The 14397-nt window shown below is 47.8% G+C and overlaps 1 protein-coding gene across 2 annotated transcripts in view; it reads left to right on the forward strand.

The window, feature by feature from the left end:
* Positions 1 to 14397, forward strand: part of LOC143904975 (uncharacterized) — a 244551-nt gene that overhangs the window by 220142 nt on the left and 10012 nt on the right. For both annotated transcript variants that reach the window (XM_077420022.1, XM_077420023.1), the window contains exon 4: positions 2772 to 3490. In XM_077420022.1, the coding sequence (XP_077276148.1) occupies positions 2772 to 3490 (719 nt within the window). The remainder of the gene's footprint in view (positions 1 to 2771; positions 3491 to 14397) is intronic.

Here is a 14397-nt window from a genome sequence, read left to right on the forward strand (position 1 = left end):
TTCTGTAAAATTCCACAGATTTAATTTAATTAGCAAATTGTAGAAATATTTAATAATCCAATTCTTACTAAAAAAATTACTCTGACTCAGATTGTGAAAGAATAAACAAACTTTACATTTGTTCAAGTCTATAGACGCATCACAATTTTGACGAAGGATGAACGATCGCGATATCCTTCCTAAAAAAATAACCGCGTTACTCCAATCTCTTATCGTTCATTCACGTGCGGCGAATATCAATCGCACCACAGCGATATGGACACTCTCGATCGTCCCGTCTGGCAAGTGTCCGGAGCTCGCAGATTGATGAAGAGGCGAGGGGGCAGATAGGAGAAAAGCATTAGCGCGCAACACGGTCGATTAGCGTTTTCGTCGTATGCGAAACACAACGGCCGCGCCGCGCCGCGCCGCAGCAGATCCGCGATACGATCTGCGAGTCCGCGGCTAAGTCCGTCGGGGCTATAAGGAGATCCATAAACTTTCGTGTCCCGAGATAGTAATCGTCAGGTGCGAAAAGCGTGACGGTTCTTGGAGGGAAAGCGTCCGCCGCCGCCGCCGCCGCCGCCGCCGCGCCGCGCCGGTCCCTGTTGGTATTGGATGGGTGTTCCCCACGACGAGAGACGACAACGATGAGCGTGCGCACACAACCTGCGTCGCTACTACGTTCGACACCGTGTCCAAGAAAGCGTCGACGTTTTTATTTTTCCCCTCCTTTTTTGTGAGTGCGCGATTTCCGGCCACGATTGCCATAACGCGATACCGTAGCGCGCGTGAAGCGCGTACCGAGGCGACGAACGGCCGATGATCCGCTCTTTTGCCTCATTAAGGAACGTTGCACCCAAGGTAACAATAAATCTCCGCGGCGATGCTTATATCGATTTCACGACGATACGATACACGTCGATTTGTCATACGTTTATCCGGCGTTTATTGTACGCGATTTATCAACCGTCCGATCTCACGTTCGTATCGTGGACTACGATTATTAATTTTAGGACGAGGGGGTGAGCAGCGAGAGGGGGGGATAGTTAATACAAAATGCATCCCACGTATCGGTGCTCACGCGCGCATACTTTCGATAACGCCGCGGCAAGGAATCGTGATTCAATATGGTGTCAGACTATCAATAAATAACCGTATCGCGATGTAATAATTCTATTGGAATCCACGACGCGCTCTCGGTGATTTTTGCGTGAATTTCTGCGTGTCTCGTCGTTCGCTCCCTTTCGCGGCAACGTGCGGGACAGCAATGTTACGTTAAATTAGTATGTTCTTTAAAATCATTCCTGAATCAGGAACTTGCGAGTCCGTTGTTACATAAACATTTGTAGAATGTTGTTAATTAACCGTTATACACGCAGTTCTTCTACTATAATTACTCGTTTTATAATATGGAAATCTCGAAATGTTTGTAACGGTGATAATAACCTAACTATATAATTGACAGAAAAATAAAAGAAAAAAAATTTTTTTTTCTCTTTTTTTTTATTTGATCACAAATGAACATGTATTACTGTATGTTCGATTACGAACTCAGAGTTCATTTGTACAACGCACCTTGCATCGAACTACTTATGACCGTCCACCACCTTCGCAACATCAACTTTCTCTTCGAATATCAAAGTGCAACTCGAATCGGATTATCCGCACAACTGCACTACAAAGTAGCCCGTATTAAGTTCTGGATAGTATCATATATACGTGTGTATAGAACGGAGTGCATTATGCATCTCGCTTTAATCTCAGTCGTACAGCTTGAAACAAATTGAGTTCCACCTGATTATACACGTCTTGAGCAATGATGAAACAGTATAAACCATGTACTTATTTGCGTAACATATGTAATTTTCATTATTTCAATCTGGTGACGAGGGAAAAGCATATGTAATCGATTTTTTTTACTAAGTTCGGGGGGGAAAGCCCTATAATCCCGGGGGGCACGCTACGAAATCGAGCGATCAACATCGCGTTGCGAGGATACCTGCGAATACTGTTCTCTTCCCGCCGCGCCGCGCCAGTAGCGTGCGGATGGTCCTCGTACAAGTCGAGACGGTACGACGGCGGCGGCAGCAGCAGGTTGATGGATGCCGGAGTCTCATGAGAAAATCCGGGTGGAGGGGGATACGCCGCGCGACTCATCGCGGTCGTCCTCGTATACTTGACGTACAGTGGTGGCACGGCACTAGTGGTGGTACCGGACTGACGACGGTGTGGTAGTAGTAAAACGATAGTGGTAGTAGCAATGGTAGTGGTAGAATGACGCGCTGGCGGTGCTAGTATATAGTAGGGTCGATCGCGGGAGTGGGGAACGGTAGGTCCGATCGCGAGGACGGATGGGGGTAAGTAAGTACCCTCGGTGCCACGGCGACCCTAGGTTGCCTCGACGATACCGGAGACAGAACCGGAGAGAGAAAGACAGAGCGGCGGTGGGGGAACAGGGGGGGACACCCGAGTCCGCTCGAGGGGACGACCGCGGGTGACGGAGTGAGAGAAAAAGAGAAATCGAGCCGCGAGAAAGGGAGACACGACGCGAACGGAGATAGACGAGAGAGAACGTGTGCGGGGGTGGGAGTACCCGGAGCTTGGGACACTGGTGGGGCACGCGAGGGGGACTGAATAGGGTGGGGACATGGTGGGAGAGGAAAGGGACGACAGAGGACGTTTGTCCACATTCACCCACCGATACACACGCGCTCACACGCACGCGTGCACTACCGGCAAGAAGGTTCTTCTTTTCTGACCTCTCTCTTTTCCACTTGCTCGTGTTTCAGCGCTGGCGCGACTATCAAGCATTCACCACCAACAGCAGCAACAGCAACAGCAGCAGCAGCAGCAGCAATATGCTCAACAACAGCAGCGGCTCGGTGGTGGTGGTGGTGGTGGTGCAGGTGGTGGTGGGGCAGGTAGTGGGGATGTCGTCTCCAGCCCTCGCTTTACTGGTAGGGAGGACAAAAGCGTCGTAGGGAGGGTAAAACACCCGGCATCGGTGACGACGACGGCGGCGGCGGCGGCGGCGGCGACGACGACGACGGCGACGCCGACGACGACAACGACGACGATGACGGCACCGGCGACTGGTAGTGCAGCAAGTGGAGGAGGGGGAGCTAGCGGTGGTGGAAGTGACGGCGGCGGCGGAGGTGGCGGTAGTGGTGGTGGCAGTGACAGTGGTAGTGGTGGCGGCGGTATCCCCGGTGGGGATCGTAACGGCGACGGCGGCGGCGGCGGCGGCGGTGGTGGTGGAGGTGGTTGTGTCGGTGGTGGTGGCGAAGTCGCGGAGAAGGAGGAGAGGCCACCGGCTTCAGAGACTGTCGAGCCGACGGCCGCGTTTGACGTCGCATCCCTCGTACTCTACGGCTCGCGCGCACTGCCGATACGCCTTAAGATCTTGCTCGATCAGTTGTTCAACCAGTTGCCCCCCGCGCAAGTGACACGTATACTAGCTGCCTTTGGTTGGACCCACGAGGATTACACGCGAGGATACATACTGCAGGTGAGTTTGACACCGCCGAATTTACGCACGACACGTTTCCGCGATCAGCGATCGAGAGGTCGTTCCTTCGCCGCGAGGTGACGGTACGTCGCGAGTATATCCGCAGTACATGCGCGATACAACGACACGACGGGACTTTGATGTATCGTACTTCGACGCTCGCCGGTGAGACACGCGGTTGACGTTTCGCGCGCGCGACGAAATCAGCTGCACTCCGAATCGGGACGTACGCTCGCCGAAGAGTGCGTTTTTGACTTTTGGATTACCTCCAGACGTGACAGCGACCGCCAGAAACGATCATTACCTCGGTGACATCTTCTGCGAATAAGTGCTTCGGGCACTTTGGCACCCGACATATAACCCGACGAAATCCATACCGAAGAATATTTTCGCGAACGCTGACGCGAGTCGAGACCTTTCAAACTGTCGCCGCGTTATATAACGATTGTCTTCGACAATTCCGTCTAATTAGGCATAATAATCGTCTATTCACTTTATGCGCGATGGTAAATCGATTCCTGAAATTAAACACGGACGTCAACGTGCATTAATCTCTTCGTGTCTCCGCGGATAAAAGAAATAAAACGCTTCAGTTTTACGGTGATTATACGGTGATTATAAAATACAGTCGCGTGATAAATCGGAATAAACGGAGAAACAACGAAAACGACGACGACGACGACGACGAAGACAAGTGAGAGCGGAGAGTTGAACGACGAACAGTGCATCGAAAGTGTCTCGTACATTGGTGTGAGTGGTGCTAAGCGACATCGGAGCAACGGTTCGAGATATCGGTACCTGAAGTGAAATACCTGCGCGGTAACATGTAAATCCTGATGGGAGCCCCGTCGGACGTATTCGCTACATCGAAGAGGACAGAAACGACGAAGGAGGAGGAGAAGAAGAAACAGAAGATCTGCTCTCGCGAGAAGGATCGACCCCCGCCGATCGAGGAGGCAATTTGGAGCGACGAGCGCGATCGGAGTTCGTTACGCGTCAACAAAGTGATAATTTCTCAATCCAAGATTTTCCTGGAAAAAAAGACTCAAGCTGTTTGAAAATATCCAAGTTATCGAAAGTGATGCTCTTCTGATGAAAAAAACGCTGTCACTTGAACTCGAAGTCAGCGGCTGTGCAGCTGTCATATTTTTTCAAATATGATGTTCTGAGATAAACTATTGCACAAAAATGTTGCTAATTACGATGCAACTGAATTGAAAGTGTAGCTACGCTTTTCCGCGAATATCGCTATCTGAGATTTCGACACTTTTGACTAAATCACGATTTCTTAATGGACAATCTTTTCATCGACATCGCAGCGATCGCAATCTACTCCAGTTTATATTTACTGCTGATTTCTGCGAGGATCACCGTAGATCATCACGCTTTCTTTGGACCAACGAGTGAGAAATCGGAATATATTGATGGACTGTTCTTTAATCGATAGTGTGCATCGATCAGTGAGAAAACAGTGAAACTTTAACGCCGCTACTTCGATTTCTGACCGATGATGTCACACCTGAGACTGTATCGTCGTTTAAAATGGTGCAGTTTGTTTAAATTCGAACAGTCACTGTGAACGGAAGTTGAAACATTTCGTGAAACTACAAAGCGGTAAAAAATGTCGATCGTTTAAAATATTTAAACAAAGTCGTGAATATAACACGCGCTAAACGATGCTTCCTAATAATTAATAAACGTGACGTTTAATATTAATCGAGCAGACGTAATTATACAAACGTTTAAATTGCGATTTGTAAAATTTGATTTAAAAAAAACTAATAATTGAATAAATTATGAATCGAGAAGTGATAATATATCACAATATCTGACCACTCAAGTGACACTTCGCGAGATAACTATCGATAAATCATTTTTGTATCATAAAATTATTATCTTTTTTTTCCTCTTAATTATCTTTTTCTTTCTCTACGGCACGTAGCGCCGGACGCAATCTGTGAGTGATTAAAATTGAAATGACATTCTGAGATAATTTTCCAATATTTCCTCGTACCGTGCTCTACTAACAATAAGTTCATCATCGCGTTGCTTTCTTGAAATAATTACCAGTATTCTTGTATTTTATAAAGGTGTCAATTTTGTGACATGTAACACAATCTGCGAGTAATCATATAGAAGTGACAACAACGAAGTCATTATTCGTCGCAATGTGCTTCTACCGAGATAATAAACGGCCGACCTTGACATTCCATTGAAAAAGGACAAATAATATTTATAGTAGTAATATCAATTTCATAAAAATGTCCGTCAGTCGCTACGTGCACAGCGTAAGGACTCGTAACTTACCGGGCGACCAAAACAAAGACGATATTTGAAATGACAGAACTCGTTTCAACACATCTCGCGATATAATTACCTATACTTTGATCTTGGCTCACAAGCGGTAATTGCAGTGGAGCGATGACGCATTGAGATAATTGCAGCAGAATTTCGCAGGATTAAAGCGCGATCTTCCAGCGGTCTCGCGGAGATTTTACGCGACACGTACATACACAGAGCGCGGTGCACTTTACCCCCGCGCAACGCCCCGAAAACGCACGCGCGCGCACGACCGGTGCGTTAATCTCGCGAGGCGCGCGCGTTAGGAAACGGGGAGTATCCGTGTAAACTGAATTGCGCCGATGTCGGCGTGAAATTAAAACGTACGGGAAACCGGTTTCTCTCGCGGACGCACTTCTCGCGTACATAGGTATATACGTATATACGTATGCAACGCGCGATGCGCTATCCGTTCGAGCGGCTCCGTTGCAAAGGCGTGGGTAACGCTGGACGTTTAATTCGGAATAAATTTTAGTCTCTCTCTCTCCCGGCGAGAGGGACGGCGGAAAGAGGGAGAAAAAGAGGGATGGAGAGAAACGCGATATCGGGGACTGTCATTCACGCGTTCGCAAACGCACGCGACGTGCGCAAAAACCTTGGAAGAGTTCCCCGCGCGAAACGCACGAGGGTTGTCATCGAATGAGCGGCGCGGTGACACGTGCGAGCCATGTACGCGTACACGCTATCGTATACGCTCTCGTTTTGTTTACGTTTCGTTCCGTCGAACAAATTTAAACCGAAATTTAAGCTCGTTAGAGCTCGCGTGACGATACACTTCGAAACTCTATTAGCTCCGTATTTCTGCCGGTGCTTACGGCGGACCGTTTGTACCGCCGCGCGTGTTTAGGTATTTTGTCGCCATAAGCGAGCCGGACGAGGACACGCGATTATCCGGAATGGATGTCGAAATACACGCTTCAGTAGTAATCCGTTACGTCTTTAACAGGTTCGAAGCGCCGAGATTGACACAGAGCTAACTCTGAGTTACGATAGGACCGAATTAACGTCGTAGTGCTAACGGAGAGAGTGTTTTCTAGCTACTTTCGTGATTACTGTCAAAATACAGCGTTGCACGTGACATTGCACTGAGTAAGATTTTTCAAATCAGCATTTTACGAAAATTTTACATGTGCCGCTATTTATATTTGCATTAAATAATTTTTCTAATTAATAGATAATTGATAACCAATGCAATAAACAAAATCGCGAAAAAAAAATTATAATATCAAAATAAATATATTTAACTCTTCTCTCTTTCTCTCTCTCTCTCTCTCAATTTCTTTTATGTTCCTCGCATGGAAAATAGAAAAGAGTTTTACATGGAAATAATTGTGCGCGAAGTAATTGTAATAGTTGCCGATAATATATCGATACATTTACATATCAAGTGCCTGTCAGCATATCGATTAGCTGCAAAATCCTCGTAGTCGGTTATTAGAGACGTCACGATTCTCTCGAGTCGCTTGATTCCGATGATCTGCGACGAGACGGTTTGTAGGATAGTCGAGAACTACAGGCATCCGCTTAGAATTTGCATTTCCTCGGGCCGTTGATAGCGTTTTCGCGGTCAAACGCTGCTTTATGACTCATTATAGAGGCATTTTCATCGGGTCGCTAATTTCTAATTACCCGTCTGCGACGCGAAAGCATCGTTCCGTATAGGTGATCCATCGGAAATTAAGAAACTTGTACCTCGCTTACGGATTTGCATCCTCTTTCACATCTGGCGAACTTCTTGCGGTCGAGCGCTACTTTACGGCTCGTTACCAGAATAACTTCCTCCGAGTCGCGAGACTTCCTGAACGAAGTTCAATCACGATCCGCGGCGCGCAGGTGTCACGTCAGGCGAACAATGTACGAGAAATCGAGACTTCCGGGCTCTGCGCCGAATTTGCATTTCGGCATACGCGAGTTTATCCGTGACCGAGCGCTGCTTTGTGACTCGAGAGGCTTCCGAGTAATATTAAGACTTCCTGAATCTGTATCGCGATAGTGTCCCTTGCTGGTGAATCCGTTATTAGAAACTCTGTCACGAGTTCTGGAATTTCTACACCGTGATCTGTAAGACGGGAAATTTACCTCGTGGTATGCAAATTATTCGCGGTATAAAGCGCCTCGTGTTTCCTGACCAAACTATCTTGTTCGAGTGCACGAGACACCGTCCGCATCACGACGCGGAGCGCAATAGTGTCGAGATAAATCTTTGCCTAGCGGAGTATTTGCTGTCGGAATGCATATACAAGACTTTCTTAATCATGATCGATGACGTACAAGTGTCGTTTCCGCGGTACGATCCGCGAGCAACCGGGAACTCGAGCCGCGCGCTCCGGATTTGCATCTGCTGTTCTGCTAGTAAAGTTTTTCGCGGCCGAGGGCCACTTTATGGCTCGATCGCCACGTCGGAATGCTCCTTCCGACGAGGGGAGATCGTCGCCGTGGACGCGAACGTGGAAACGGTAAATCACAGCTCGCTGAATATGCGACGGCGATCGCCCGGTGTACGCGTCGACGAGAAGCAGTTTCGCAGTCCGTGGAGGCCAATTTCGCACGTTGCAGCTTGCGTTGTTCGGCTCTTGTCCGCTGCAACCGTTTCCGTTGCAGCGGACCCGGCCTCTAGCAACAGAGGCGAAATCAAATGGGATTTTACAGGAGCTCGGTCGGCTGCAACTTTACGACGGATACCGCGATGGAGGAAGAGGCAACTTAGGAACGCGAAATCACCTCCTTGCCGTCGTGGCAGCGCGAGATTTACGAGCGAGTTGCGCGTCGGCGAGCGAGCTGTGCGAGTCGAAAGGATCCGCGTCCTGGCGATCCTCGATCGACGACCGGAAAAATAATCGCGCTGGCATCGCGATAAGCAAAGCGGACGATCTCAGAAACGAGGCTCTGACGAACAGCGCGATGACAGTAATAACTCATCAATTTAGAACCGTCTCTTTCGCGGCTCTATTAAATATTAATGTCCGATGTTTATTGGCGACAAGTTTTAATTGTCATATAAAGCGTCCAATTTCATTGAAACATAACAACGATAAACGCTACGTATATCCTCGGAATTAAAATTGCTATTATGTCGAAATTTCGCGAGCGAAATTTTATGGTTGTGATAGAAAGAAAGATCGAGAGTAGTTTTGGTTAACTTTACGGGTATCACTGGAATCATTATCACCAAACAACATATGAATGTTGCATGATATGCGACTATGACTCTTCACATATCTTGGCAGCAAACATCCGTACAAAGATTGGGAAGCTCGACAAATTCCTCGCCGATAAGCAACGTTTATCGGCGAATGCCGATTCCTAGAGAAACGAAAGTTTTCCGCGAATCGTAAAAACCGATGCATTCGTCTGATTAGTAAAAATTGAAGTGGAAACGTAAATGCGTAAATCACATAGAAATCATGTATTATTCGAATCGCAAAGATCCTTTTACGAATCAAACATTTTGCATGGATTTGTTATAAAGAGGCATCATTTTTTTTAATATATATGAGGAGCGAATTTTGTCGAAATATCCATTTCAAAATAATTGTTATATTTTACTCTTAATATAATAAAGATAACGATGCTACCGGAAAAGCAATGACTTGCTCGTAATTTTTTACACAAGGATTGGCGATGAGTTTCTAAATTACCGGCGATCAAAATTAACGACTGCTAATTAATACACTTGCATACTTGAAACCGATTTAGATGCTCTCGCTACGAATGGATTCTCTGAGATGATTTTCGGCGATACGTCTAACAAGGCGTTTTCAAAGAATCCCCGTTCGCCGATTGAATTGAGACAGAAGCGTCAAGGACGACGACGAGTGGGTCCGTCATCTCGGTGGTCCAGCAATTCAGGATCCAAAACCCGTCAACGATTGCCTGACCCAGGAGCGGTCGTCATCGCGGGGTATCGCGAGGAATCGAAAGTGGCGACGTATAAGGCAGACGAGGGACGGGGCAATCGGAAACCGGTAAAGATGGTAGCCCGGAGCCGATCGACCTGTCATTACTCCACCTCGATGGGAGCATGAACCAAAACCGTAAATTACAGAGCATCCCGAGCGAGCGGAGACGATTCGAGGGTACCCCGATCCAAGAACTGTTTGCTAGATGAGAGAGAGAGAGAGAGATGAGCGAACGGGAGCGACGAGAAGAGAAAGAGAGAGAACATCGCGATCGATCACTCTCGGGCGGAAATGCAAAATCCGTTGCGCGCAATTGGCGAATTAAAACTTCGACATGCCATTTACGAGAGGCTACCGAAACGATCGAGTCGGAATGACCGCGTTCGACGACGGCGACGGCGACGGCGACGGAAGACAAACAGGAAGACATAAGTATTCGAAGGAGAAAAGGAGAAGCGGGAATATAGGGCGATCGAGAGGCAATATGAGAAAAATTACAGAGCGCGAGGACCGAAGCGGGGTCGATTTCTGACACAAAAAGCAACACGACGAGATTGTCGGACGTGATCGAAATGCGCGAGTCGATTGATCGGCGATCGTGAATATTCCTTGCACCGTCGTCGTGCGAATGACGGCGCGATTCGAGTGGTATAAATAAAACTGGGAAAGGAAACAAATGATGATTCTGTTGAACCGCTTCAACACTCGCGATACACGTCACGGCGTATATACATATACATCGGGTCCTTCTTCGCGAAAATTTAAATAAACCGCACGGGCGAAATTTATAGATATACATTTTTAGTCACAAACGTTATCCTCTGTAGCTCTAAATCTTTTCTTCGTATTCGTTCCGCGCGCGAGCCGCAGAAGCGACTTCCAAAACGCTCTCCAAACGCTCTCTCCTCCCAATACTCGCGTCTTTCTCGTGAATTCTATAATGTGACTTTAACGAACGCGCGTATGCGTGTGCGTGTATGCGTGTGCGGGAAGTATCAAAATTCCGGGAGCGTCAAATAACGCATTAACGTTTATTTGTATTAACGGTGAGCGCGCCGTTACTCATTCGCGATCCGCGGCGATACGGCTAATCGCCAACGATTGGCCGCGATGTCTCCGGCCCAGGGAAAGACGCGAGAACGGCGTTCTCGTGGACGACGGGAAACGTGTCTCGAATGTAAATCGTTCCACATGACGCTTTGGCTCGGACGAACGCGCGCGCGCGCGCACGCACGCACGCACACACACGCTTAAAGATGCGAATTCATGGGACGCTCGTTTCAGCGTATCGCGGGATCACGTGATTTCGATCTGACGCTAGCGTCAAGCAAAGAAAGCTGGATTTTCTCAGCTTTAAACGTCAAAGCCAAAGCGGCGCGAAGACGCCGAAATTTTGACGCTGTTTTCCTTTTCATGAATTTCAATTGACGCCGGCGTCAATTGTGGTTATGCGACCGTCTTGGCGCTGAAAATGAGCGTCGAGCGTCAGCATGAAAAGGCACCTTGACGCATCAGGATGCACCTCCGAGGGGTGGATGCGTTTTCGGAGCCCGGCGCCCGAGGCGATCCTCGGGCGAATTAGCCGACGATAATGTCGGCGTTAAACGTATACAAGATCGAGCGATCAGAGTCACATTGTTCATCCTTCGGTCTCGTACATGGCAATTCGACCGGCCGCCAAATCGCTCGCGGCCGAAATAACTTTGTGCTCTTTCTCTTTTTCCTTTTCTCTCTCCGCTTTTTCGGGATACAATCTCTCTCGCTCTCGCCCTCGGTTTGTCACGCATTCACGATGCACGTTCGGCGTGCTGAACGCGACCGCGCCCGCGTTTCCCGCGAGTTTTGTCAATACGTTAACGATTAATGTCTGCGAACATTATTCGCCGCGGCTGTTTAACGGAGTGTCACGTATATGTCGGATGTATTGCCGCGAGACTTGTGCGTGGTTACGCCGGAGAGGCTCGGAACAAAAATGACGCAAGCAGAAAATGGATCAACGCGCGCATTGCGTATCGCACGTAGTTTCGAGATCGCGCTTGTAAATTTATCAATTTATCATCTTGGCGGAGCGTGTGATGCAAGCGCTATCCACGGGACTCCCTCTGTCAGCTTCAAACTTAGCGTATATATAAAGAATTCGTCCTCTTATCGTATATCTTTTTCCAAACGCTGAAGATTGAACGTTGTCCAGAATAATGTTCGGTGTCAGAGGAGACGAGGAATCGCGAGTGTCGCGTTTAATCGAGAAATTTCAATTCCAGGAATCAGCTTTAGACTTCAACGAGATTTGCGAGTACAAGTTGACGCGTCGCTGTCGAAGCGGAATTTTTCAAATCTGCATATTTTGACAGTTTTGTACATCAAGGAGGCTAAAATGTAATAGAAATATTATAATATATTATTAAAGCTAAATAGCGCGCGTCTCCGTCTGCGACGTCTGTAGTGAGAAAAAAAAACGTCTCCGAGTCGCGAGTCGGACGAAGCCGCGAAAGGCGCCATTTTCCCGGGTTTCCTCGTCGCGCCTGCGGTGAAACTCCGAGGCGGTTGCGTCGCGGTTGCGTTTTACGACCGTGCCGGCCGGCCGACGGTTTTCTCCTCGCGATCGTCGCGTCGCTAACGAGTGCGCGCGCCCGCGCGCGTGAGTATAAAGTCGAAATAAAACGGCGCAGTTGCGCCGGCCCCGCGACAAAGAGCGCGCGAGGGAGCGTGAGTCAAGGGGGACAACAAACGCGGAAGAGGAGCGAGAGGGACGGAGATAGAGAGGTGGACGGAGGATAGACGCAGGTAGCTGCAATCCAATTTAGCGGCGGATATCCAGCGCCGAGATCTTTACGATTTCTACCCACGAATAAGACAGGGCCCACTTACCGTGAAATCATATGCAGTGTCCAGTCACGGATGCCATTGCCGCCGCCGCCGCCGCCGCCGTCTCCTCCTTTTCCTCCTCCTCCGCTCCGCGAAGTTCCTTCGCCATCGCGCCGATCGCCGCCGCCGCTTCTTTCGCGGTGAAAACCAAACTGCGTCGTACGTCGTACTCCGCGCCGGTCACCGCGCCGTCAGATGGCGCCACCAACTGGAACGATCTGGATCCGCGCCGATGCGCCACGTACTGCCTCTCCGCTGTAATCAGCGTCGTTATATCTAACAAATTAATGATTCTCGTAAATTGCAAATTGTTTGTTCTTAATTTAACAAAAAACTGAAACTTTTCTAGAATTTAAATCGCGCGGTTGATTTTTTTAATAAATAATTACTTGGCGCTTGTGAGAAGAATTCCCTCATTTAAATAATTTTCTTGGTGCAACTTGTCGATCGTTTCTTTTTTTTTTTCAATGTTCCTTATCAATTGACGACTAATGATACAGAGTAAACAATATACAGATACAGGGGAATTGCGTGAACGACGCGAGAATTACGCGAGTCGTACGCGCGGGACACGAGGTTTGAGGGAAACGTAATGAGCGAGCAAGTAAAACGAGGTTTATCTTACTTCTCCGGCTCTCGTAATTATCTATTATGCAATAACGCGGTAATGGTTCGCGTCTTGTTCTTAACGCCTCCTTTATTCCCGGGTACCAGCCACCAAAGTTCCCAGGATCGCGCGTCGCGTTTTCGTGCACGTCTCGCGAAGCACTCTCAGATGCACGTTGTGATTTAAATTAACTGTGCACCTATCCGAATTTAATTAAAGGCACCTTGAGCCTTTTCTAAACAACGCAGGTGGTCTGCTTCGAACGTATACGTTTCGCACTCGGTGTAATCGTCGCGTATTTATCTCGCGAAGTTTCGATTAAAAATCTGTGATTTTATACACGCCGTAAAACAAGAGAGTCTTTCAATATTGTCGATATTTCGAAACCGAATGTATATTTTAATAAAAGTTCTTTAATCTTGTTAATAAACGGATTGTTCTTCTCTTACAAAATAATTGTACGATACATCGTTCGAAATAAAACTTTTCAGATACGGAGCTTTACAATAGGATTTGAATTCTGTTTTTTTTTTACACCGGATAATTTTTAATCTATAAAAGAGAATAATTTTTAATTTAAATTTCAAGTTTTTTATTAAAGCAGAGCGCAGGAGTCGGAAGAGATTTTCCTGGTTTTAAATATAAAATTCTATTCGTGAGAAGTTTTTCTAATTTGAACATTAAATTATTCTTATTAATTCTATTATTATTATTATTACTGTAATTATATTAAGATTGAAGTGTATATTCGAAAGATGTACTATAATGAGGATTCTCCGTCTTTGGCTTTTCCTCGTCGTGAGACCTCCTTTTTCGCCACGATACACCGACCTCGCCCCACACTCATTTCGCGTCCTATCGGACACGCGGGAGCACACGGAACGGCGAAATTCCACGCCGCGGAATTTGCAGGAGGTGGCGAGAAGGAGAGGTCTGCGCGGGATGTGGGATGGGAGGGAAGGTCGAGCGTTGTCGGAGCGGCGGGCCTCATTCGCGTGCGGGATTAAAATTCGAGTCCCACGGTATACGGTAGTCGTTGCGTTTCTCTCAGACACGACCGTCCCGGGTCCTTTCACGTAAGGACGAGAGAGGCGCGTTTAAGCGCTTCGCGGAACCCTTTTTTTTCCAGTCTTCTCTCCTGCCTCCACCCCTGAACGTCACGCACGTGTGTATGGCGCGGACCACGGCAGTATACA

Source organism: Temnothorax americanus, unplaced genomic scaffold (assembly GCF_048541705.1).
Source record: "Temnothorax americanus isolate GAGA-0224 unplaced genomic scaffold, ASM4854170v1 Scaffold6, whole genome shotgun sequence".
NCBI lineage: Eukaryota > Metazoa > Arthropoda > Insecta > Hymenoptera > Formicidae > Temnothorax > Temnothorax americanus.